The 26,926-nt window shown below is 35.1% G+C and overlaps 1 protein-coding gene and 1 long non-coding RNA gene across 2 annotated transcripts; one reads left to right on the top strand and one right to left on the bottom strand.

Annotated features, from left to right (window-relative positions):
- Positions 1-8,573: 8,573 nt before the first annotated feature.
- On the top strand, positions 8,574-18,802 carry LOC107797060 (uncharacterized). Its single transcript, XR_012695494.1, has 4 exons — positions 8,574-9,190; positions 10,533-10,666; positions 16,746-16,879; positions 18,517-18,802. It is a non-coding gene; the product is annotated as an uncharacterized LOC107797060 (long non-coding RNA).
- Positions 18,803-19,987: 1,185 nt separating this feature from the next.
- On the bottom strand, positions 19,988-20,671 carry LOC107807093 (uncharacterized). Its single transcript, XM_016631384.2, has one exon. It carries the CDS (start codon positions 20,669-20,671, stop codon positions 19,988-19,990), a length of 684 nt encoding a protein of 227 aa, XP_016486870.2.
- Positions 20,672-26,926: the final 6,255 nt, after the last annotated feature.

Raw genomic sequence — 26,926 nt, 5'->3', positions numbered from 1 at the left:
CTCGCAACTGCTATCCGCACAACAGTGTCCTCAGCAAGCACAATATCCCCAGCAATCACGATACCGCAATCCACTATCAGCTACTCTATTGCCATTTGCCATTTTTACTTCCTGCATAAGGCTACCATTCTGCCTTCCAAGGTTAAGCTCTACCTCCATCTGCATTCTCTGCATTACATAAGGCTACCATTTTGCCTTCCGAGGTTATGCTCTACCTCCATCTGCATTCTCTACATTGCATAAGGCTACCGTTCTGCCTTCCGAGACTAAGCTCTGTCTCCATCTGCATTTCCTGCATTGCATAAGGCTACCATTCTGCCTTCCGAGGTTAAGCTCTACCTCCATCTGCATTTCGTTGCATTGCATAAGGCTACCATTCTGCCTTCCGAGACTAAGCTTTGTCTCCATCTGCATTTTCTGCATTGCATAAGGCTACCATCCTGCCTTCCGGTACTAAGCTTTGTCTCCACCTGCATTTCTTGCATTGCATAAGGCTACCATTCTGCCTTCCGGGACTAAGATCCATCTCCATCTGCATTTCTTGCATTGCATAAGGCTACCATTCTGCCTTCCGGCACCACATTTATTTTTCTTGCATGGTTGAAATATCGCCACTTTCTATTTACATCTTGCATGGCTAAAATATCGCCACTTTTATTTTTCTTGCATCGGCTGAAATACCGCCACCTCATTTACATTTTTGCATTAGCTGAAAGATCGCCTCCTTCTGCATCTCATGGGCTGAAAGATCGCCAAATTTTCCGAAGGCACCATTGTTCGGAGGCACCATTTTCATAGCCCGAGAACGCCATGTCATGGCCTGAGGACCCCATTTTATCTTTTGCATATCATTATTCAAAGGCATCATAGCTCGGAGTCAATATCCTCATAGCTCGAGAGCATTATTTCATGGCCTGCGAATCCTTTATTATACGCTTCATGGCCCAGGACGTCATGGTCTGAGGTTGTCATCTTAACCGTCCAAAGACAGCATTCATGGTCCAACGGGAACTTGCATCACGTTTAAATTATGCACAATATATGTTCGTATTTCTCATTTGCAGGTAAACCGACTAGCAACGTCCGTCTCAGCAGGAGCGATCCCGCTCCAGTTCCCGCAACCCTACTAGACTATAACCATCCACCCCAACCCGAATATCTCGTCCTTTCTTGAAAAAATCTCCGTCAGCATATTCCGCCGATGGATCCTGAACTACATATGGCTTGATTCCTGTAAGACCAAGGATATGTAGGTAGCTCAGGAACCAAAGCACGGTCAAATTCTTCAAGTCATTTCGTTCAGTCAAAATTGGTCATCATATCTTTACCCGACAACTCTTTCATCCTTCCCGGGTAAAGAGGGGTAACTGTTGATACCCAAGTTTTTCCTGTATATTTTTCATATCTTCAAAATACTTTCCAAATAATATATGTGTGCATATATAAGCATGCCCAAGTGTTTTAGTATTTTTCCCAATTTTTAAAAGATTTTTAAAACAAATTTATTGTCCATTTTAGCAGTACAAAATCAATAATTACTCCCAAAATCATCAATTTTTGTGAATAATTTATTTTATTTCCATATTTATACCAAAATATATTTAAGGTAATTTTTATATATTTTTACAAATTTATTTGGTATTTTTAAAGCTAAATTGCATATAATTGCAATTCTAGCCTACTTTAAGATTTAATAGCATTTTTATAATCATAAAATTGGTTCCAGTATTTTTAAATTAATATTTATGTATTATTTACTGATTCGGCACTTTTAATTTGTTTTCAAAATCATTTTTACTATTTTTGTAAAATAAAAGGGAAAAACTGACTATGTAAATTTTAGCCTCATTTCGTTTCAATTGTAGCCCAATACATTTCAATTGTAGCCCCCAATTGACCCAATCTTAACCCCCAATTGGACCAGCCCAATTTCAATTTCAACCCAACCCCTTAACCAATTATCCAACCCGCCTGGTCTTCTTTTTAATCCAGGTCATTGATCGTTTTGATCAACGACCACGATCACCCCTTACCATTTTTAATCGACCGACCCTACCCTAATCCCCTAATTTCCATCTCTCAGCCGCTTTTGAATACTCTCCTCTCTCAAACTCTCTCGAAGGTTCCCTGGAACCCTAACCTCTCTCATCTTCTCCGACCATAACCTCACTGGAATCCATGGCTTCTCAGGCCATGGATGGCCTGTACTCACCTCCCTCCACTCTCAAACGTCTGGGGTTTGAAGCTTTGAGGTCTGACCTCAGTAGTGTCTGTTAAGATCCTCTCAGATCCATGGTTTTGAAGCCTCTCCGGCCTTGCTCCGGCACTTCTAAAGAATTTCGAGCCTGGTTCTAACTCATCCGACTCAAGATCGGACTTTTCTTCCAAGCCTTTCTCATTTCTAAGGTTTCCCTGGAAACCCTAGCCATTCGAGGTTTTTATCTGGTTGTTTTCTTAAATCTATGCTATATCTGTGCTCTACTGGAGTTTTAAAACGTTTTCCCCAATTTTTTATTTCAAAATTTGTTTCTCTTCGATTTAGGGTTTCTGAAATTTTTTCGAAATGTTTCTGTGACTCTTCCTTTTCTTTTATTTTCTTTGTGTGTATCTTTCTATGCTATGTTTGTATATTTTCTTTTCTACCTAGCATGTTCTTCTCCTGTATCTTTATGTTTGCCTTATTTTGCATGTTCTTCTATTGTCTTTCGTTCTTTCTTCTATTGGTTTCTATATCATGCTTTCACATGTTTATCTTATGTGTTAGTCTACCCCTATGTTCCTTTATGTATTTTCTACTAAGCTTTTAGGTCTTTAGTTGCTTTCTTCTGGACTTTGTTTGAGTTCTTTGTTAAACATGTTTCCTTTACTGTTCTCTTAAGTGCTATACTATCTCGTTTCTCTTCTGAAACTTGTTTAAGTTCCAAGCTTTCTTAAAACGTGTTCTTTATGCTTCAAATCAACTTTCTCACTTTGTTGTTTCAAACTTGCTATTACATCTTTTTTTTCTTCTCATAAGTCTCTGAAAAAGACCTCTGAGCCTGTTTCCGTTATTTGTCTTCTTTTCTCTGTATCTTACTCGAGTTGAAAACCCTAGGGTTTGGGGTTTTTGGTGAGTTTTGATCTTGTGTTTGAGACTACGGTTCTATTTTGGAGCTTTAGGTTTCTCAAACTCGTTTTGAGTCTTTGTACTGAACTCGAACTTCTTTGACTCTGAACATTTCTATGCTAGGTTTTTCTAATTAGCATGACAACTCTTTCTTGATTCACATGTCTGTGCACTTTATATATGATGATTTTTTCGTTCAAAAAAGGTTTTGCAAATTTGTGATTGATTCAGAATTCCTTTTAATAAGGATCGATTGATTGTTACTGATTTTTCTTTAATTAAACCTTTCTTCACCTTTTCTGGTTGGATTCATTTATACTAAAACTCAATTTCTGATTTTTTTACTGGCTGTTATTTGATTCCCTTTCCTTATTTGCACAAATCGTGTTGCTATCAAACTCTTTCCTTAAATAACTTCTGTGTATTTACCCTTCTTGTGCTACTTTGGAAAAGATCTTGATCAAACTCTTTCCTTAATTATCCTTTACCTATTTAAAATCAGAAATCCTTAATTGAAGGGGAACTTGTGTAATTGATTTCTGAATTATTCTCTTACCTATTTCTACTTGCTTTCTGCACTATAAAGAGCATGACCCTTCTGCACTTTTGAGGACTTCCAATTCAATACTCTTTAAGACCTTGAGTTCAACACTTACATAACACTTATTGAACACTTTCAATTTCAATACTCCTACATATCTCAATTCAACACTCTACTCTCTTCTGAAATCTTCTAGTTGTGTGTTTGCAATTTGGCTTTACTACTGCTCTTCTCTTATTATTTCCCTGAAACTGGTATGTTCTAATTTAACTTTAGGCTTCATTGACCGGAGTCCACTTGAGACTCTTAGGGAACTCTAACACATCCCAAATAGGAGAAAGACTTTGGAATTTGATCTTTGGAGTTGGTTTACTTCATGCTTCAGACAGAAGTTTGAATCAGGCTCTCCTTGGTTGGGATTTTAGCTTTTGATGAAATTTTTACTCAATTTTCTTCATTCTGGGCTGTAATAATTTGTAATAACTCATGAGGGTTTATAGTGAAAAGGGGAGGGATACTCATGTATGCATAAGGGTAGATATCATGCTCATTAGGTCTTTATTTCTGCAAATCATGGCAAGTTCTGCATTTTGGCATCTTTAAAATCCTGTTTTAGGTTCTGCACTTCTACATTTTCATATAAAAATCCTGTTTTAGGTTCTGCACTTCTACATTTTCATATAGAAATCCTCTCTATAAACTTCTGCACTTTTGCATCTTAGAAATCCTGCCTATAAGTTCTACATATATATCATATCAATAGCTTTTGCATTTTTGCATCTCATATAGAGAACATGACTATAGGATTCTGCATTTTGCCTATCATATAGAAAGCATGTGTATAGGGTTTCTAAATATTGCATACGTATCCATCACTAGACAAACGATATATAGGCTTAAATAATAAAAATTAGCATTTTGGACGTCATGCCTATAGGATTTCTACATTTACATAAAGGTTAAAATTAGTCACACTTAGAAAGCATGCCTATAGGAATAAGTAACTAATCTAAATCCCTCAACTTGCTTATAGGTTTAAAATCAGTAATAGCATTGTTTAAACGCTTGCAGAACTTATGTTCCTGCTGTTAACAAAGCTGCTTCTGAAATCAGTATCTTTCTCTCGTATTTAGATATCATCCCTATAGGTTTCACCTAAGCAAGCTATAAGGTAAATTGGCTAATTGAATCAGACTCTGTTAATTCCAACCAGCAGGCAGGTCTGATTCCGTTTTCTTATCTGAAATGTGTAATAGACCAGTCTGCCTCTCTAACGTTTAAGTTTAAATCAGACCCTAACTAGTATCTACAAGACATGCTAAACAATCTGTCTTTAAGTGAGGAGGCTGGTCTGAGCCTTTTAAATTGTTATGTGTTTCCCATATCTGCCTTATGTGTTTTTGTTTATCGCTTTAAAATTTTATCCTTTTAAACCATACAAAGCCCAAATCTCCCTTCCCTTTAGGACTACTAGTCCCAAATGCCTCCGGGACTGATAGGATTGGGGCGGGTACTAACATACAATAAGTAAACGAAACCATTCCGCGTTTAATACCTCAACGGGGTGGGAAATGGTAGTTATGAATATGATGATCAGTGCGCTAATTCCACATGTAGCCCCTCTTATGAGGAGTGATTACCTGGTGTTGCATTGATGTGATCCTTATTATTTATAAACCTAGGACCCCCTTTCCCTTTACTTGTTTATTTTATTACTTTCAACATTTAAAAACTCTTTTTTCTCAAATTTTAGCTTCCTTGTTTCTTCAAACTTTAACTTATTTGCAATCACAATGTGACAACCCCTCATATTTGAAACCCTTATTTGCTTATTTTCTTGTTTGTACTTAAGTCACAATTGTAGCATGGTCGGGAACTACACTAGTGAATCTTGAGGGGTGCCTAACACCTTCCCCTCGAGATAATTTCTAGCCCTTACCCAAACTCTGATTTTTCTAAACAAATTCTTCCTAGTGTCCTAATGCACTTAATCATTAGGTGGCGACTCTTCAAATCAAAAAAACCAATTCCAAAAAGGGAACGAGTTGTCCTCCCAAATGTCATAAACCCGATTTTGCGAGAAAAAGGGGGCGCGATAATTGCCCGTCATTTACCTGCTTAAATTGTTAAAAAAAGGTTTTCGTGAAGTTTAATTTGAGTTAAATGACTTTCACATATCTTTTATGGATTTACTGTTCTTACTGGTTTTACTATCTCGTTATAGCCTGTAATGTGCCTTACGTGATTTCCTGTTTTCAATATTTATTTATGATTATTACTCACTAACTTGGAGTACTCACTTTACTTCCTGCACCCCATGTGTAGATTCAGGCGTTGCGGATCCTGCCAGTGCGAGTTGAGAGCTCCTAGCAGATTTTAGAGTCCACGAGATAACTGTTTGGCGTCTGCAGTCCAGTGTTTCTCCCTCTTTATCATTTCTATCTCTTATCAGACATTTTGTATTAGCTTATAGACTCTTTCAGACTTGTATTAGGAGTTATAGATGCTCATGGCTATTGACACCCCGATATTGGGCTGTGTTGGGTTGTTCTTCCGCATATTTGTACTGCTGACTACTTAAACCTTGGGTTATTTTATCATGATTTAGAATTTAATTTTATTATTTAATTGTTTAAAATTGAAATGGGAAGTGTCGGCGTGCCTTGTCTTCACGAGAGGCGTCATCACGATCGGGTTCGGGTTTAGGGTCGTGACATTACCAAAACCCGACTCCCGGGCCCATGTCTCGGAATTCGATAAAATTCATATCAATGGATTCCTTATCTCCCTACGAGTTCATACATATCAAAAGTACCAAAATCCGACCACAAATGGTCCCTCAAATCCTCAAGTCTAGGTCTCCAATACCAAGCTCTAGTTTTCCCAATTTTAACCCTTAAAATCCATTAATTATAGCTCTAATCCATGAAATAATACTATAGGAATGAGTTTTAGGTCCAAAATCCTTACCTCAATTATGTCCCATTGAAATCCTTCTTCTAAATCGCCCAAAACTCCAAAATTCGCATTTAAAAATGGTGAAGCCTTCTGATAATTGCGAAGGAAGGAATATATACATTCTGACCCAGGCATTTTCACACCTGCAGTCAATCCACCACATCTACGGTACCGCTTTTGTGGTCCAAGCGCCACTTCTGCGGCTTTTCACTTAAACGCCCACTTCCACTTCTGTGATCCCTTTCCCGCACCTACGCCATTGCAGATACGGCTTCTCAGCTGCTTCTGTGGCTCTAGCCTTCCCAGGACCTTTCCGCTTCTGCACCCCTCTTCTTCGCATCTGCGGCATCGCACCTACGGTCCCCAATCCGCAGGTACGGAAGTACCAGAAGCAGAAAAATCTGCAGTTTCATCAAAAATTCCAAACTCTCCGTCAACCATCCGAAATCACCCCGAGGCCCCCGGGACCTCAACCAAAAGCACAAACATATCCCATAACCTTGTTCAAACTTATACCAATCTTCAAAACTCCTCAAACAACAACGAATCTACCAACACACATCGGATTCAAGCCTAAGTTTCCAAAATCTTCCGAATTATGCTATTGATCAAAAACCCAACCAAACCACGTCCGAATGACCTGAAATTTTGCACACACATCCCAAATGATACAAAGGAACTACTACAACTCTCAGAATTCCATTCCGACCCCTATATCAAAATCTCACCTATCAACTAGAAAACGCCAAAATTCATTTTCGCCAATTCAAGCCTAAATCTATTCCGGACCTCCAAAACACATTCTGATCACACTACTAAGTCCCAAATCACCTCCTAAAGCTATTCGAACCATCGGAACTCACATCCGAGCCCTCTAACGCATAAGTCAACATCCGGTTGACGTTTCCAACTTAAGCTTCCTCAAAAGAGACTTAGTGTCTCAAACCTTACCAAATCCTTTCTGAACCCGAGCCAACCTACCCGATCACTCATATAACCAATAAACAAAGCAATTAGAAGCAGAAATGGGGGAAACAGAGCGGTAATTCATGAGATGACTGGCTGGGTCATCACATGCGCTTTGTATATTGTTACATTTAACATCTATATATATAAAAGTAGATATTGATAGCGACCATAAATTATATTTACTATGGTTCCACTAGTCAATTGACACCACTCATTATATTTTAGGATTTAATTAGCAATTTAATTATGAAATATAAATAATAAGTAGATATTGACACTAGTTAATTATATTGTCGCGCTTTATATATAGTTACATTGAACGTTTATATATATGTGTATAGTAGCCAACATATAATTTCATTCATTAAGGTCATGCTTATATTGATAACGACCATACAATTATGTTTACTATGGTTCCACTAGTCAATTGACACCAATCATTATATTTTGGGATATAATTAGCAATTTAATTATGAAATATAAATAATAAGTAGATATGGATTCATATTTTCTTGCACCACCGAATTTTCTTTGTTTGAATCCATTTTTTAGATAGGGAAAAGTGTCCACTTGACTTGGTTTGATATGAAGGAAGTATAATAAATCGTATACAATATTTGTTTTTAAGAAAGGAAGAAAATACAATAATTTGTATACACACTAAATCGTATAATTTGTATAAACATAAAATACACATAAATACAATGGAAATACAGATATAATACAGAAGACTCTTCATCTCCCAACATTTAATTTACGCATACTTCAAGACATGAAATTTAATTTTGTGTTTTGTAGGGAAAAATGTAGGCTAATTAGTTAGATGGTCATTTATGTCTTTTCACTGGTGTGGCCAAAGTTGGGTAACACCAGTATGGTCGTTTAGCATCTCCCAAAAAAACCACACACTTTGTTTTGGTTATGCACTTAATTGATTACTCTGCACCAAGTCCATACAGAGTAGTTAGTAGTTGTAAGATAGCTGTTAAAAGGAAATCGCAATGTGGGCTGCCGGCATCCTGCATTAAATCCAGTTTACTTTTTTCTCAAAAAAGTAGAGTATCCGCATTGGGCATTTAATTGATGCATTGCACACGCATACCCGGGTCCCTCTATTACGTGGTATAAGCATTCTCGGTCAGTATACCACTAACTTCCCAGAATGGACGTGGAATCAAAACAAGGCAGCAAATTCACGGAAATGACGCCGCCTCCAAATTATGGATCCTCCAAGAAGAGAAGAGGAAGAAATTGCTGCTTCATCTGCCTGGCCGTCCTTCTCCTTCTGGGCCTTCTCTTCCTCATCTTGGGCCTCACCGTTTTTAAAGCCGAAAAGCCCGTCACCACTGTTAACTCCGTTTCTCTACGGGATATGGATTTCTCTGTCGACATCGCCAGGCTCCAAGTTCACCTCAACGTCACCCTTCAGGCCGACATTTCTGTCAGAAATCCCAACCGGGTGGGGTTCAAATACGAGTCTACTTCCGCCATCCTACAGTATAAGGGCCAGGTCGTGGGAGATGCCCCTATTCCGACAGGCGAGATAGGTTCCCGTGAAACGCGTCCGATGAATATTACCCTCACTGTAATGGCCGATCGCTTGCTTTCCAATTCCGGTTTGTATTCCGATGTCCTTTCCGGTTCTGGTACGTTACCCCTCACTACTTATGTGATATTATCAGGGGTGGTCCGAGTTCTGTTCAAAATTCACGTGAAAACTACTACTTCTTGCGATTTGTACATCGATGTTCTTAACAGGAAGCTCGCCAACCAGACTTGTCATTATAAGACAAAGCTATGATTCTCTCTAGTACCACATTACACATGTTGATTCGTTTCACTTGTTGGATCTGTTGGGATATATACTATTAACCATGAGTTTGGTTTAGATATAGTATTTATTATGAAATAATTGCTTATTCAGTTTTAATAAAGTTTTAAATAAATCATATAATAGTCTGTGTCCTTTGCTTATATAGTAGATGATTTAGTGTATAGAGTTTAGCTTATACATGGAAGATTAAATCATCGGTTCTTATAAGTATAAAGTTTGAGTTCACAATCTAATGATGGAATTGGACAAACCATCAGGAATGATTGTAGCACAAGATTAAATATAATTAATCTTAATTATGGGAATGGTTTAATTCCAACTTCTTGTGCTAGTACATTTTGTATGTATTGAACGGACCAGGTAGAGATAAGTATTTTATACTGACTTAATAAAATAAACTCTCTAGCCATTAAATGTACTTATACTCTTAATCTTGATATAATTATTATTAGCTGTGTATATTATTATTGTTTTGATTTATTAAAAGGCGAGATTCTTTCGTGGGTCAATATGCCTGGTAAATTGGATAATAATAATATACATTGGCGAAGTAATAGTTAGTTGATGGAATCCATGTCTCGGTTTAGAGATTGATGATATACCTTTATGAAAGCTTATAAGTTTGCATGTGTAAATCCGGCCGGTGGATTTTGTATCCGACACATGAAATAAGTTAAGCGAAAGTCTAAAGGAAATAATCAATAAATTAAATCGTCAGTAATTTAATTTAATTGATTCGTATCTGAATCTTAACATGGGGAGTTAAATAAGATTTAATGGAAGAATTTCGAAATTGAATAAGGAGTGTAATTACGAATTTTTAGTGGAATAATTCGTAATTAATTATGGTGGATATTAATTTCGAAAATTACAAATTAATTCCATAATTGGAATCCTTGTTAATTAAATTCTGTGGTCCCTACTGTGCCTAAATAATAGGAAATAAAGGAATCTTTTTTCTGGTGGAAAAGAAAACCTAACAGGTTTTGGAAAAGGGTCTTAACCCTTAAAACTTGTGCTATAAATACATAAGGTTTTCCACCTAGAGGGATGAGTACATGGTGGCTGAAATTTTCAGCCAAGTTTTCCTAGAAATTTCGCCCACACGAAATTGCTATTTTCAGGTATTATTTGGGTAACACAGTAGAAGACCGTGGAACGTTCGAGGATCACGATTGTGCGGGTGATGGAGATTCCATTGAGAAGTTATGGAACTGAAGGCTCACGTGGTAGAAGAGATATGTTCACACTTCAAGAGGTAACCCGTGAAATCCCGTTTATGCTAGTTGTCTAAATTACATGTGATTTTGATACTGGGATTGCTTCCGCTGCATATAATAATCCATCAATTGGTATCAGAGCTCACTCACATCTAATTAGATAACTAAGTTTTTCATGAAACAAGAATATGGTGTTTATGTGCATTTTTTGAATTACATATATATGTGGTTTTCTGAAAAACTGCACTGCTGTTTTGTGAATTAACTGTGCATAATTTATGGATTATTCTTATAATCATGAGATATATGTTTTCTTATTGATATTTGATTGAGATTATCTGAATTTTTTGGGGTAAACCCTAGAGAAAAACGCAAAACCTGTTTTTGACCGAATAGCCGGAATTTTCGGAGGTCGGCAAACTTGACGGACTCCGATTGAGCTGAAATTTGGTGGGTCCATCGGAAACGCCGTGGTGAGAAAAACTCACTGATAACAGTGAATCATGGTATGTTTCGGCGTTTTGAGGTCGTTTGGACTGTGTTTTGGACGTTTTTCTATTTTTTGGAAATTATTTCTTAATAATTTTAATTCTTTTTTAATTCAATGGTGTTGGGGATGACTCCCCATGGTCCCCATGATTAAATACTAGTCATATAATAGGTTTACACATTGACTATTAGCAAATAAACGTGTTGTTGTATTAAATTCAATAATAGAGGTATAAAATTTTATTGACTAGGACTTACAATGTATAATTCATATTGTGTAATGATATAATTATTTTGTAAGAAAGTAAAATTCTCTATTTGATATCCTGGATGACTAATGATTGGAGCGTTTGGCATGTTTGTGCATAAAAAATTTCTCAAATTTAAGTTTATATTTTCATGCCCTACGTGATTACTAGTTTGGATTTTCGATGAAGAATTTTGTTCTCTGATTGGAGGTTCTAATTAAGTGAAATATGACGGTATGTTGTATGAGTTTTATAATGTTGGTATGACTTTTAAGCTATGGTCTACCATAAAATAATTTTATGAGCTAAATATATATTCACTTGTAAATTGAGAATTTTATGAGTAATAAATAGTTACCACTGAAGTGGTTTGTTTATTTGAACTCATGAAAAATTCTTAGTAAATTTGTACATGTGAAATTATATCTATTCATGGATTGAGCATTATGATTAATAAGTAGGATCCACAAAATGGTCTATTTATTTGAGTCATTGAAATATGTTTAATATACCATGTGAAAATTATCCTTGAGAAATCTACATTAATGGTGGAGGTTCATAACTAGAAAAAGAGTATTTATCTTTGGGTACTAGTGAAACTAACTCCACCCATGAGAAGAGATATTGGGGTTTTTACTGAACGGGAGAAAATATAATATCTCAGGTTCTTATGTATTTAATAAAAGGATAATTTATTGCAAAAGGAGATATTATATATCCTAGAAATAGGAAGAAAATAATATATGCCTTCAGCTCATAGTGTAATTATAAGGAGAATGGAAATCAATATCATATTTATTTTAATTCATGAAACTACTTAAAACGATTATTCTCCGAATTTGGTTACAGGCTAGTGGTCATGAATTTGACGGACTCCGATTAACCTGAAACTTGGTGGGTTCATCGAAAACGATCTAGTGAAAAAAACTCCTTGCTATGCAGTGAATCATGTTGTTTTTTTTTTTGGCATTTTGAGGTCGTTTAGATGGGTTTTCAAGCAGTTTATTAAATTGAATTTGTTATAAATATGAAAAATTATTCTTTATATATCGGCTATATTTGTGTTAAATCTGAAACATGATGATTTAACTTGATATGATATATAGCAAGAATGCAAATCACATGGATTTAATCCTGACTACGCCAAAAAAAATAAAAATAATAATAATAATAATTTATTCGAATTTGGTCTAGTTTTTGGCGACCATGAATTTCACGATCTCCGAATGACTTGAAATTCGGTAGGATCATTGGAAACGATCATTTAAGAAGAACTCATTTCTATGCAGTGAAGCACATCGTATTTTGACGATTTGGGATCGTTTAGGTGAGTTTTTTTGGAGGTTTGACGGATTAAAATGTGATTTACATACGAAAAGTCATTCTTTCTATCATTTTATATGTCTAATCTGGAACATGATAACACATGTTGATTTGACATGAATTGGTATATGATAAAAAAAATGTAGGTCATATTTTAAATTCTTAAAAAAATGCTTAAAATGATAATTTTCAAATTTGGTCGCAATTTTTGATTGATATGAAATTTGGTAGTTTATCAGAAATAGTCCAGTCAACAATAATCACCACTATACAGTGTGAAATATTAATTTTAGTATTTTAAGACTGTTTAAACGGTTATTGAGCATTTTTTTTTAATATGGAACTTAATCCTCAGAGAGAAAAGTTTGTGGTTGTGATAAAGTGGTGATGAGAATAAACCCCTATGGTCTTCATTTTTTTTATTTATAGTGAGATAATAAATTTATGCGTTGACATTAGGTCTTCCTCCATATCGGATAAATTTATTATGAACTCACTGGCTATAGTTACTAGTTATTGATAACCAGTATTAACTCTCCATCTGAGCTTAAAGGGTTGAATCAATTTTGTAACTACAATACAATCATGATTAAATGGTGATAGAAATATATTTCTATGGTCTTCCACTATTAATTTCAAGTGAGTAATAAATTTATGCGTTGACTTTAGGTCTTCCTCCATATCGGATAAATTTATTGTAAGCTCACTAGGTGAAATACTAGTAATTGATATCGTGTACTTACTCTCCATCTGAGTATACATGTTGGATCAATGAAACTAGAGCTATTAAAAATGATGTTCACTTGACTTAAATTAACAGTATACTCTCCATCTGAGTTGGGTCTGTTTTAATTATTGGAGTGAATAATCTGGCATTGCATATGTATGTTGCATGAGTAGTTCTTTCCCATCGAAATTGCTATTCAAGATGCATGACATATATATGTAGCGTGTTTTAAAATTTTTGTATTAAAAAGTTATATACAATTGACTGAAAATAATAGTATGCTCTCCATCTGAGTTGGTTCTATTTATTTTTGGATTGTATAATTCTTGCATTATATAATATACTTTGCATGAATAATTCTTTTCCCATCGAAATTTATTATTCTAGATGCATGTATGTATATAAATATTGAATGCAGTCTGAATTTTACTATTCAATGTTTTGACTTATTATGATCTATTTAATATTTTTATCTCAACTCCACAATGATTTTATGCAATTTGTCGTATTACTTGTTAAAATTTTCTTTTAGTGATAAAGCATTAATTTTAAGGATGCAATATATGTACTTTTGTTAGAAAGAATTTAATTCCGGTTTCTGGGCAAAATAAGAGATGGGTATTTGTTTTATTTTTCGAATAACTCTTGAGTTATTGAGCTTAATAAACACTTTATCTCTTGTGGTACATGAATGCTTGACCTTGTTATTATATATTGATGTCTCTCTTGAACAGAACAATATTAGTCTACCTCATAAGAGAATATGTTCTTCAAAATTGAGTAAAACTTATCTGTGCACTTTTATCTAAGTCATATTAATCTGGATAGGATTTCAAGTTGGTCAAGTATGGACCTTAAGGTTCATTGAAAGTAGAGGCACTACCAACTTGTGGATCCTGTTTGGAAGGAAATTTGACTAAAAGATGTTTCCCTTTAAAAGGAAATAAAACTAGTGATAAGCTAGAATGAATCCTTTCTGATTTGTATGGTTAAATGAACATACTCGTAAGAGATAGATTTTGAGTATTTTATGACGTTCATAAATGATTACTCAAAATATTAATATATTTATTTGATGCACTGTAAGTCTTAATGAATTAAGTAATTCAAGGTTTTTAAGACTTGAAATAGAGAAGCACCAAAGAAATATATTAAGTTACTACAATTTGATTGTAGTGGCGAGCATCTCTCTAAAGAGTTTTTTAGTTACATATCAGAATAGGGATTACATCTCAATTGACTACACCATAAACTCCATAATAGAGTCGTGTAGTAGAAAGAAGAAATAAGTCTCTTTTGGATATGGATAGACTAATGACGTGTTATTCAGATTTGCCTTATTTATTTTTGGAATATTTCCTGGAAACTTCAAATTACATTTTGAATTTAGTTCCTTCTAAGCCAGTACCTGGGACATCTATAGAACTGTAGACTGAATGTAAGCTTGGTCTGTGGCATGTTCAGATATAGGATTATCCCGCATATGTGCTGAAAGGGAAAGCAGATATGTAAGTTGGAACTAAGGATGGATAGGTGCATGTTTATCGAATATCCAAGAAAACGAATGAAGCTTTATTTTATTGTCCTAAAGAAAATAAGGCAATTGTTAAAACAAATGCATTTTTCTAGATAAGGACTGTTTAATAAAACATATTCCTAGAAGTAAACTATTTTTACAGGAACTGAGCAAAGAAATAACTAGATGTTCAAGAACATCAAAACTCACACGTCAGAATTGACGTTCCATTGCATTTAAGTAGTGGGAGAACGTTAATAGACATAATATGCCTTTATTGAGTGGGAGTGATGTTTGAACATTGAACACTATAGTAAGAAGTCACTAATATTTTAATGTCGTGAGGTAACGAAGGTAATATTAGTGGTACTTCGTCTTAGTGGGAGAAAGCTAAAGAAAATTATAGTTCGGTGTTCATTCTTGGGATAGTTTCGGTAACAGGATCTCTGAAGAGTTTAATACCAAACTAGATAATTACGACAAAGTACTACTGGACAAATATTGCATCAGATATAACTTGACAAGATTCTTTAACAAAACCTTATTTGGTGAAGACTTTTAATAGTAATGTAAAAGAATGCCTGAGAAAGTTGTAGATGCATGGTTATGAGTCTAAGTGGGAGATTGTTGGGGCATATACTATTAACCATGCATTTGGATATAGTATATTCTAATAATTATCATGGTTAAAAGTCTAAGTGGGAGATTGTTGGGATATATACTATTAACCATGAGTTTGGTTTAGATATAGTATTTATTATGAAATAATTGTTTATTCAGTTTTAATAAAGTTTTAAATAGATCATATAATAGTCTGTGTCCTTTGCTTATATAGTAGATGATTTAGTGTATAGAGTTTAGCTTATACACGGAAGATTAAATCATCGGTTCTTATAAGTATAAAGTTTGAGTTCACAATCTAATGATGGAATTGGACAAACCATCAGGAATGATTGTAGCACAAGATTAAATATAATTAATCTTGATTATGGGAATGGTTTAATTCCAACTTCTTGTGCTAGTACATTTTGTATGTATTGAACGGACCAGGTAGAGATAAATATTTTATACTGACTTAATAAAATAAACTCTCTAGCCATTAAATGTACTTATACTCTTAATCTTGATATAATTATTATTAGCTGTGTATATTATTATTGTTTTAATTTATTAAAAGGCGAGATTCTTTCGTGGGTCAATATGCCTAGTAAATTGGATAATAATAATATACATTGGCGAAGTAATAGTTAGTTGATGGAATCCATGTCTCGGTTTAGAGATTGATGATATACCTTTATGAAAGCTTATAAGTTTGCATGTGTAAATCCGGCCGGTGGATTTTGTATCCGACACATGAAATAAGTTAAGCGAAAGTCTAAAGGAAATAATCAATAAATTAAATCGTCAGTAATTTAATTTAATTGATTCGTATCTGAATCTTAACATGGGGAGTTAAATAAGATTTAATGGAAGAATTTCGAAATTGAATAAGGAGTGTAATTACGAATTTTTAGTGGAATAATTCGTAATTAATTATGGTGGATATTAATTTCGAAAATTACAAATTAATTCCATAATTGGAATCCTTGTTAATTAAATTCTGTGGTCCCTACTGTGCCTAAATAATAGGAAATAAAGGAATCCTTTTTCTGGTGGAAAAGAAAATCTAACAGGTTTTGGAAAAGGGTCTTAACCCTTAATACTTGTGCTATAAATACATAAGGTTTTCCACCTAGAGGGATGAGTACATGGTGGCTGAAATTTTCAGCCAAGTTTTCCTAGAAATTTCGCCCACACGAAATTGCTATTTTCAGGTATTATTTGGGTAACACAGTAGAAGACCGTGGAACGTTCGAGGATCACGATTGTGCGGGTGATGGAGATTCCATTGAGAAGTTATGGAACTGAAGGCTCACGTGGTAGAAGAGATATGTTCACGTTTCAAGAGGTAACCCGTGAAATCCCGTTTATGCTAGTTGTCTAAATTACATGTGATTTTGATACTGGGATTGCTTCCGCTGCATATAATAATCCATCAGGATCAACTATGTAATTTGTCGGGATGACATTTGCTATTGTTTTTTTCCTTTGTTTGGACTTTGTTATATGCAGTTAAGTAGCCGTTTTCTAAGCTTAGACTTTAGAGTTTTATTTCAGAATACGAAGTATTAAATATTATCAGCTCCCACTTGAATAGAAATATTATTAAGAGTATCTTTTTTTCCTGTTGTAAATAGATTACTTTTTTTTCTATTTCAACAAAATAAGTATATTCTTTTCATGATGTAAAAAAATATATTTTATTTTCATTTTAACAAAATGAGTATTTTATTTTTATAATATAGAAAAAATATTTTATTTCATTTCAACAGACTAAGCATTTTCTTTTCCTAAATAGAAAAGTATTTTTTTCTAACAAAATGGGTACTTTCTTTTCATTAGGTACAAAAAAGTATTTTCTCTCATTTCAACAAACTAAGTATTTTTTTTTCCTGATGTAGAAAAAATATTTTCTTTCATTTCAACAAAACGAGTATTTTCTTTTCATGATATAAGAAAAGTATTTTCTTTCATTTCAACAAACTAACTAATTTTTTTTTCATGATGTATAAAAATTATTTTCGTTCATTCAACAAAATAAGTATTTTCTTTTCATATTGTAGCAAGGATATTTTCTTTTTCAACAAAAAAAATATTTTCTTTTTAGTTATCGAGCTTAAATTTCAACGTTATTCTTGTGTGAAAAAGTAAAGTAGCATATTAATTCATTTGGATTTGTGTGAATCTTCAAAAGTGTAAGTGTAATTGAATTCATGAAGAAAATAGAGCCCGGCGGCGGGGGGGGGGAATAAAAAATTATTTTTCTGAAAATATTTTATACTCTCTAACCAAACACTATAAAATATTTTCCGAAAAAAGCTTTTCCCTCACCAGCGAAACAAGAAAAAGTAAGTAATAAAATCTCTCATTTTCCATGAAAATATTTTTCTTCGTACCAAACACACCCTGAAAATATTGTTTTTTCAAGTTTTGAACCATGGTAGATGATGATGGAGTTAGTGAAAGCATGTGATTACTGTTTTTTCGGCCTTTTTTTTAATCTCATTCATTTGGTTGGATTGCAACCCAAACTTGTTTCATGTTTCATAAAATGGTTCTGCAAGTTTAGCTGAGAGGTTGTTGTTGGAAATAAGAGGTTTTTGCTTGGAAAAGATGATAAATGCTGCTGAAGTGTTGCTAATGGTAAAATTCCAAGTGGTTGGCAACTCAACTCAAAGCCCATAAGATGAACAATTGAAAAGAGAAGTTAAGTGTTTACTTATCAAGGAATAGAGCTGGTTCAAGAGCATATTGAGCAGCTTTGCAATAAACTTATGCATTTTCTTCCTTGTCGTCTTCCACTGTTTTCTTTAATTAATATAAATCATTAGGACTTAACACAGTCATACTGCGGAATAAGGTGAAAACTTGTTCAACTGTGTTAGAGCTTCATTTTGCAAGAAGGACTGGATGTTAATTAGAAAATGAAGTAAAGCAAGGGTTCTTCTATGCGAATGGAATTAATGGAGACGTTCTTTGTATTAGGTGTACATTCTTAAGTCAGAAGCAAGGGAGTGAAGCCGCAGCAGCCTATGGCCTGCCATGAAACAGAAATAAGAGCTGTAAAGCAAAATCCAATCAAATCAATTACGGAGAAAGTACATTCTGTTGATGCAGTTATTTTACATCCTTGAATTTGATTTGAATCTCCTATTATGTAACAAATTGAAATTGATATCTATCATGTCAGACATAATGCGCTCATCTCAACCATGTAACAATTAACTTAAGCATAAAAACAGGCAACTACCACGGTGAGGCAGTAAGAATTAATAAGTAGTACAAAAACAAGTCAGCTTCTTGGGTGTTCGGATTACTGGTAATTCTTGCAGCTCCTCCATCGACACCTCAGAGCAAGATTGCAAGAAAAAGAAAACGTCCACGTATAACTGACAGGTGTGAATTCAATTCCAACTAACAAATCTTGTGCTTGTCACCTTGTACTCAAGTCTCAATAGTTGGATCGTCTAGGTAGAGGCGGATTCAGGATTTTGAGGTTTTGGGTGCTAAACTAATCGATTTGATCAACTCGGGCGTCAATTCAGGTTATTCATCTTTTTTATTTATATAGACAAATCAATTAAACAAAAAAAAAATATAATAAATATATCAAATTGACGCAATTATAAAACTTCCAACAATAATAATAATATTATAAATATACATCATCTATTTACAATTGTCCTCAACGAGTTTTCATATTTTGAAAACAATCCATAATGACATCATTACTTACATTTGTGAATATACCACGCTCTATGTAACAAATTAAATAATTATTTAAATATTGGTCACCTATGCTATTCCGTTTTTCATTCTTTATCTGCTTTATGGATGAGAATGCTCTCTCCATAGTTGCTACTGGTAAAATCAGAGTCAACTTCACAAGTAAATAAACATACGAATAAGTCTCCACAAGATTTGTCTCAACCAATGATGTTGCCAAATCACTAATTCCTTGTAAGTTGGAGAACTTGGGATTACCAGCTCACATATGAACTATGAAAGTATCAAGTTGATAACACAAGTCTCGAATATGTACTTCATCAAACTCATTTAGGTAACATTTTGCTAAAGTCATTATTCTACCTTTATAAAATTAGCAAAAGAATTGGTTGGATTCAAGCTAGCCATCTCGAGAAGCAAATCGCTACTCACTACATCAAAATGGTCATTAAGCTCTTGAAGTTGCACATCAATTAAAACATAAAAGATATCAATACACAAGTAGTTTTAATAACAAATACTGGAAGACTTGCGCTTCGACTTTCCCGGAAAATAGGATTCATCCATCTTGGGAATCAAAATGTCATGCATAACACAAAATGAGAAAACATCATCTAGTAAAGATTCCCATCCACTTTCTATGATATCTTGCAATTTTTTTTATAATGTTAAGAAACTCCATGGCATTAATATCTTGATCCCTCTTTTGTAGGATCTTGTTCAACTCATTTTACATTGCCAAAACTTTTAACATCAAGTGAAGCATACAAATAAATTTAAATGTTGTTATCTCACTCAAAAGATATTTTTCTTGATTTCTCTCATTTGAGGTAGAACCTTCATATTGAATCACTTCAAGCACACGAACAATAGATGAGAAAATAACAATAAAATTATCTAATGTTTTGAAAGGTGATCCCCAACGAGTGTCACATGGTCTTTGAAGCCCGTGTTCTTGATTTAGTCCTCGCCCAGTATGAACTTCACTAGACTCAAGTAATTGCTCTAAGTTTTCAACTTGAAGATGTCGAAGCAAATCTCCGCGCTTAAAAGATCCACCAATAACATTCAATACGTTAGTAACATGGCAAAAGAAGTCTTCAACATCCAAATATTTTTTAGCAATATTTACAAGTGTCAATTGCAATTGATGATGCTCAAAGCAATGAATGTAATATGCCGATGAACTCTCTTTCATAATCAAACTCTTGAGAACATTTATCTCTCCCCTCATGTTACTAGCTCCATCATAATCTTGTCCACATATTTGTGATGGACTTAGTGAGTGCTCCGAAAGCACTGAGTAGATTGCTTCCTTCAATGAGAATGCCGATGTATCACTAACATGGACAAGACCAACAAATCGGTCTACCACTTCACCATTCTCATCAACATAACGCAAAACAAGAGCCATTTGTTCTTTATATGAAATATTTTTGGACTCATCAACTAATATACCAAAGTAATCTCCATTCAAGTCTCCAATTATAGCCTTTAATATTTCTTTTGCACAAGCATTGATAATATTTTCTTGGATCATAAGGGAAGTCAACGTATCATTTTGTGGAGAATTTTCTAATATGACTTTTCCCACATCCGGATGCTTGTCCCCATGCCATCGTAAGAATCCTAGAAAGAGGCCTTCATTTGTTGAAGCTTCACTTTGATAATGACCCTTAAAAGGCAATCCATACAACAATAGAAGTCTTGCCACATCAATATGCTTCTAAACGCGTCTGATACTCACTTTTCAGCTTCTCGGAGTGCTTATAAAAAACAACTTGAATTGATGTGGTTAGGCAAGCCAATGATGAACCTCCAATTTAATTATCCAATTTAGCCTTTAAACTTAGAATTTGATTAATTAAATAGGAACTAAATATGAAACTCATTGAAACAGATGCACAACTTTACCAAAAATAATGCGTACGAAAAGTACATAGAGTAATGTGATAGTAGCAACAAGTACAACCGTGAAAATCTCCTAAAAGCCTCCAAAACCCTATGTTAAACGTGCATGAGCAATCTAGGGAATATACAAAACTACTACAGCTAATGTCTAAAATAGAATAGACAAAAATAACAAATAAGGTAGAGGGAGACTCCAGGTGCTGTAGATCGAAGCAGGGCAAGCAGCTCACCACTAAGTTTTCGTGAAACTGCAACTACGCGCTCGTGTGACCACTGCAAATACCTGTCATAGTACCTGGACAATCAGTGCAGAACTGTAGCATAAGTATGTAAATCAATGCATACCTAGTAAGTATCTAGTTTAACCTCAAATAAGTAATGACGAGGGGTCGCCTTGACACTTACTAGTGGTCAAGTAACAAAATACATAAAGTAGAAAGTGCAATAAGTAGCAACAAAACAGATAAACTTTAATAGTAAATTTCCAAACATGGATCAATATGAAAGCACTAAAAATGTCATAATCAGCCTCGAAGGCATGAACTCAGCTGATATCAATACCAAATCAAGTCTCAAGTATTAAGCACGAGTCTATCGAGACGAATGACCCGATCCCTATAGGAATAGTGATACACAGTACTGCCAAGGCGAACAGTCTGATCCCATAAGAATAATTTATAAAACTACAGAGGCGAATGGTCCGATTCCATTAAAATAGAGAAACTATCTCACTCGCGAAAATACATGCGAGTTCGGAAGACATGGATCTATTGTTTAATCAAATATTCTATAATTTCCAAAGTAAGGGAACCGATCAATATTTTATTCTAGCCTCAGTCCAGAACATAAATTAAGGAAATCAAATATGCATGGTAAATACAAATAACACATTTAAGGCATGATGTGAATCTATATCTACCCGGACATAACATAAATATAGCTACGTACGAACTCTCATTATGTCATGCATACGTAGCTCCCACAACAAGTAGCACACAATAATTAATACACCTAACATAATAATTATCTCTTACAGGGTTAGGCAAGAGACTTACCTCGCTTCCAAGCTCACTACTCGGCTCTAATACCTTACTAGTAGACCTTAAACGATGCCGAGCAATTCAAAACTAACCAAAAGCCGTACAAACTAATCAATATATACTATAAATATCATAATTTAACTATTAAGTGAGTTTCCAACTAAATTTGAAAAGTCCATAAAAGTCACCCCCGGGCCCAGGTGCCTAGATTTTGGAAATTTTCAAAGATAAATGTTCCCCATGATGTTACGAACTCAAATATATAATTTATTCCCAATTCCATAGCCAATTTCGTGGTCAAATATCATTTTACCAAATCCTAGGTTTTCGATAAAATCCCCCAATTTCTACTAATTTCCATATTAAATCTATCCATAATCCATATATTTAACTCGAAAGTGGGTAGAATTCACTTACCTTGTAATGCTTGATGATAATACCCTCAAAATAGCTCCCCAAATTCTTCCAACCCAAGGGGAAATGAGATAAAAGAGAGCTAAGTCTCGTAATAAATTCAAGTCTGCCCAGGCCCCCCTTCTTTGCGATCGTGGAAGGCTTCTGGCGATCACGAAGGCTAACTACATAGCTGACCAAATTCACCCTATGCATTCGCAACATAGTGATCGCGTTCGCGATGCCCAACGAACCCACGCCTTCGGTTTTGTAATGACCCAACTGGTTGTTTTGTGTATTGCAGCCCGTTATCCCTTTTTATGCTTCACACACATGTGTTTATGATTTTATGACTTGTGGGGTCTGTTAGTTTCATCCCGAGAAGCTTTCAGATTGATTTGGACCCTTTGTTTCATGGCTTTGAGGCCTAAGATAGAAATGTTGACCAAATTTTAAAATTTGTGAATACAACCCCGAAACTATTTTTGATGGCTCTGATATCTTCATATCGTGATTTTTGATTTGGACGTATGCCCGAAAATGAATTCGGAAGTCTGTAGATTGATTTATGGTTTTTGGCCAAAAGTTTGCAATTTGAAGTTAAAAAGTTTGACTGTATGTTGACTTTTAGCTATTGAGTTTGGAATTTGATTTTGGAACTTGGAATAGGTTAGTTAACTATTCAAAACTTGTGTGCAAAATTTGGTATCATTTGGAGTTGATTTGATATGGTTCAGACATTTAGTTGTAATTCTAGAGAAATTTTGATTTGATTGGCTTATTGTGCATTTTAGTGTTCGATTCGTAGTTTTAGATGTTAGTTTTGTGTTTTGATCATGCGAGTGAGTTGTATGATATTTTTAGACTAGTGTTGATGTTTGGTTTGGAGTCCCAAGGGCTCGGATGAGTTTCCGACATGTTCCAGAATGTTTTGGATTGAAATTACAGAATCTGGTGTGCTGATGCTTTAGGTATTGCATTTATGAACACCAGTTTTGCAATTGCGAGCTTATCAGGGGGCCGCAGGTATCACAATTTTGTTACCATTCTCACAATTGTGATACCAGGCTCGCAATTGCGAAGTGGTCTAGGACTTCGGGTAGTTCGCATTTGCGACTAAGTTGTCGTTTTTGCGAAAGGGGAAGGGTTCGTATTTGCAAACCCATTGATCGCAATTACGAGGTACCACTAGGAAGGTCTGTGGCCGTATTTGCAATGTATTTTTCACAATTTCGAGGGTTCGCAATTGCGAACCCATGTAGCAATTGCGGCATCAAAAATTCATCAAAAAGGCTGGAATTTGGGATTTCAGCTCTCATTCTCTCATTTTAGAACCCTAGACTCGACAAGAGGTGATTTGGAGATGAGATTTCATCTACAAACATTGATTAAGTGGTATTAATTTATTTTTAATCATATTCTATCAATATATCTTAGATTTTAACATCAACATCATGTGAATCAAAGTGAACATTTGTGAAACTTCATCAAGTTTTTTAAAAATAAGAATTTGAGTTTTGAGAGTCGATTTGGACTCAGATTTTGAAACTAATCAAATACATGAACTTTTGGGGTCATGGGTAGTCGAAATCTACCACTGGACATGGGTTTTGACCAGGTGGACCCAGGGTTGAATTTTGTTGATTGATTTCCCTTGCATTGTTTGATGATATTAAGTCAATTTTGGTTAGATTTGAGCCGTGTGGAGGCAAATTTTAGGGGGAAAACTATTTTCGAGGGTTGAATTGGCCTAGTTGAAGTAAGTATCTTGCCTAAATTTGTGTGAGAGAACTACCCTTAGGATTTGGGATTGATTATGTCTTTTGTGCTATGTGAAAGCCTTATACGCAATATGACGAGTGGGTACACGGGTCGTACATGGTATTTGACCGGTTTAGGCTACTTAGAATCTTTTCATGCTTTAATTGAAATGTCATATCATGTTCTGAATTGCGATAGTCAATCTATTCCTACTTGTGTTAGTCTGGCCTTACATGCCTTAAATGATTTCGTTAACACTTGTTTTTACATCCTAATTGATAAAACACTCTCATCTTTTAGTTGAACTTGTTGCCTCTTTTATTGTTACATGCTATCTCTTCATTGTTGATTATCATTATTTTATGTCATTATACATGTTATCTCGTTCATTGTTGATTATCATTATTTGAAGTTATTGTTTATATTATCTCGTTCATTGTTGATTTTCATTATTTGAAGTCATTATTACACTTTATCTCTTCCATTTTGAGTTACTTATCTAATATCATGGTTATGCATTATCTCTCTCTCATTTTTGAGTTATTGGGGTTGAAGTTGTGAAAGTCGTTGTCACGTTGAGGCAAAAATATTTTATTATTGAGATAATTTTCTTGTTGAGCATTTTACATTTATTGTTGTTGTTGATATTATTGTACACGTTGTGGCAGAGCAATGGTCCATTGTTGTGAAAATATTGATATTGTTGATTATTGGCAAGTTATGATGTATGGCACTTGTGGTGTGAGTTGTTATTGTAATGTGATATTGACACGCATACGGCGGTATAAAGCTAGGGGTTAATGTGCATGAAGCGGTATAAGGTGGGATTTATGTGCGTGTTGCTTGTGGTGGAACTACGTGAGACATCATAAGGTGGGCTAAAATGCATGTAGCTATTTCAGGCAAAAATATCTTCAAAACCTATTTAAATGTAAGGCTCACGCGCCGGTATAAGGAAAGTTTGTAAATTGTGAATACGAGGCGGTACCTCGATTGTGATTCTTGATATATACTTGAGGCAGTACCTCAGTTGTGATTCTTGGTATATACACGAGGCGGTACCTCGGTTGTGATTATTATTGTACACGAGGCGGTACCTCGTTGTGATTCTTGTTGTTTATCTCATATTGCAAAGAGTTTTGGTGGGAACACTTCTTGTTGTTTTGTCCTTCCTTTTTCTATCAGTCATTATCCGTATATGATCATTGTGGTTCTCTTTAATCTATTTCTTTATGTTATTTACATGCTTACAATTCCTGTGTTAGTTCATACTATTAACTTGTTTCGTATCAGTTATTTCTCCGCTTTCCATATTTTATCCTTATTATGTTTCATACTGTTTATTTATATCTTAGTAGGTGTCTTGACCTGGCCTCATCACTACTCTACCGTGGTTAGGCTTGATACTTAATGGGTACTATTGTGGTGTACTCATACTATGCTTCTGCACATCTTTTGTGCAGTTCCAGGTACGTTTTCTCGTGCAGGGCGTTAGTGATCAACTGTTAGCTGCTTATGAAGACGTCAAGGTATGCCCACTTGGCGTTCGTAGGCCTCAGAGTCACCTTTCTTAACTTTTACTATTGTTGTACTTTTTTATTCAAACAGTGATGTAGTAGACATCTTAGCTTACTCTATAGAGCTTATGACTCAATTCACTGGCGTGGGGAGTGTATTATTGAAATTCTATTTTTGAAATATTATATTAGTTTATCAGACTTGTTTTAGTATTTTGTTAATTATATCTATCAAGTTGTTATCAAATGTTAGACTTACCTAGTCGTAGAGACTAGGTGCAATCATGCATCCTACAGAGGAAAATTGGGGTCGTGACAAGTTGGTATCAAAGCCCTAGGTTTATAGGTGTTACGAGTCATAACCAGGTTTAGTAGAGTCTTGCAGATCGGTACAGAGACATGTGTACTTATCTTTGAGAGGCTACGACACTGTTAGGAAAACTTGACTTCTTTGACTCCTTATCGTGTGAATTGGTTGACTTCGAAGAATAAACCCTTGACTTTCTATTCCCTCACAAATGTGAGGACACACATTGCTGGATCTGACGATCAGTCACCTGCACCTCCTACTAGAGCCGCGAGAGGCCGAGGCCGAGACAGAGGTCGAGGAGGGGCACGTGTTGCAGCAAGAGCACCAGCCCAAGCTGTGACAGATGAGCCACCAATAGCTCTAGTTGGGGAATAGGCACCTGAGGCGCCTGTTGCCACCTCTGCGCTTCAGGAGACCCTCACACAGTTCTTAAGCATGTATGGTACTCTAGCTAAGGCGGGGTTGATTCCACTTGAACCAACCATATTTCAAGCTGAGGGAGGAGCTCGGACTCTCGCATGTCGTACCCTAGAGAAGTAGTTCCATGTTGACCAAGTCCCAGAGGTTATGCAGTTAGGGTAGCAACATCTGAGGAGGAGAAGTTTAAACTTGAGATGTTCAAGAAGTATCACCCTCCTACTTTCAGTGGTTTGGCTTCTGAGGAAGCACATGTCTTTCTAGAGAAGTGCCATTGTATTCTTTGCACCATGGGTATTGTGGAGATGAGTAGGGTTAAT

This window comes from Nicotiana tabacum, chromosome 10, assembly GCF_000715075.1.
Source record: "Nicotiana tabacum cultivar K326 chromosome 10, ASM71507v2, whole genome shotgun sequence".
NCBI lineage: Eukaryota > Viridiplantae > Streptophyta > Magnoliopsida > Solanales > Solanaceae > Nicotiana > Nicotiana tabacum.
Note: the sequence above shows the minus strand (reverse complement) of the source record. Positions and strands in the feature narration are given on the sequence as shown.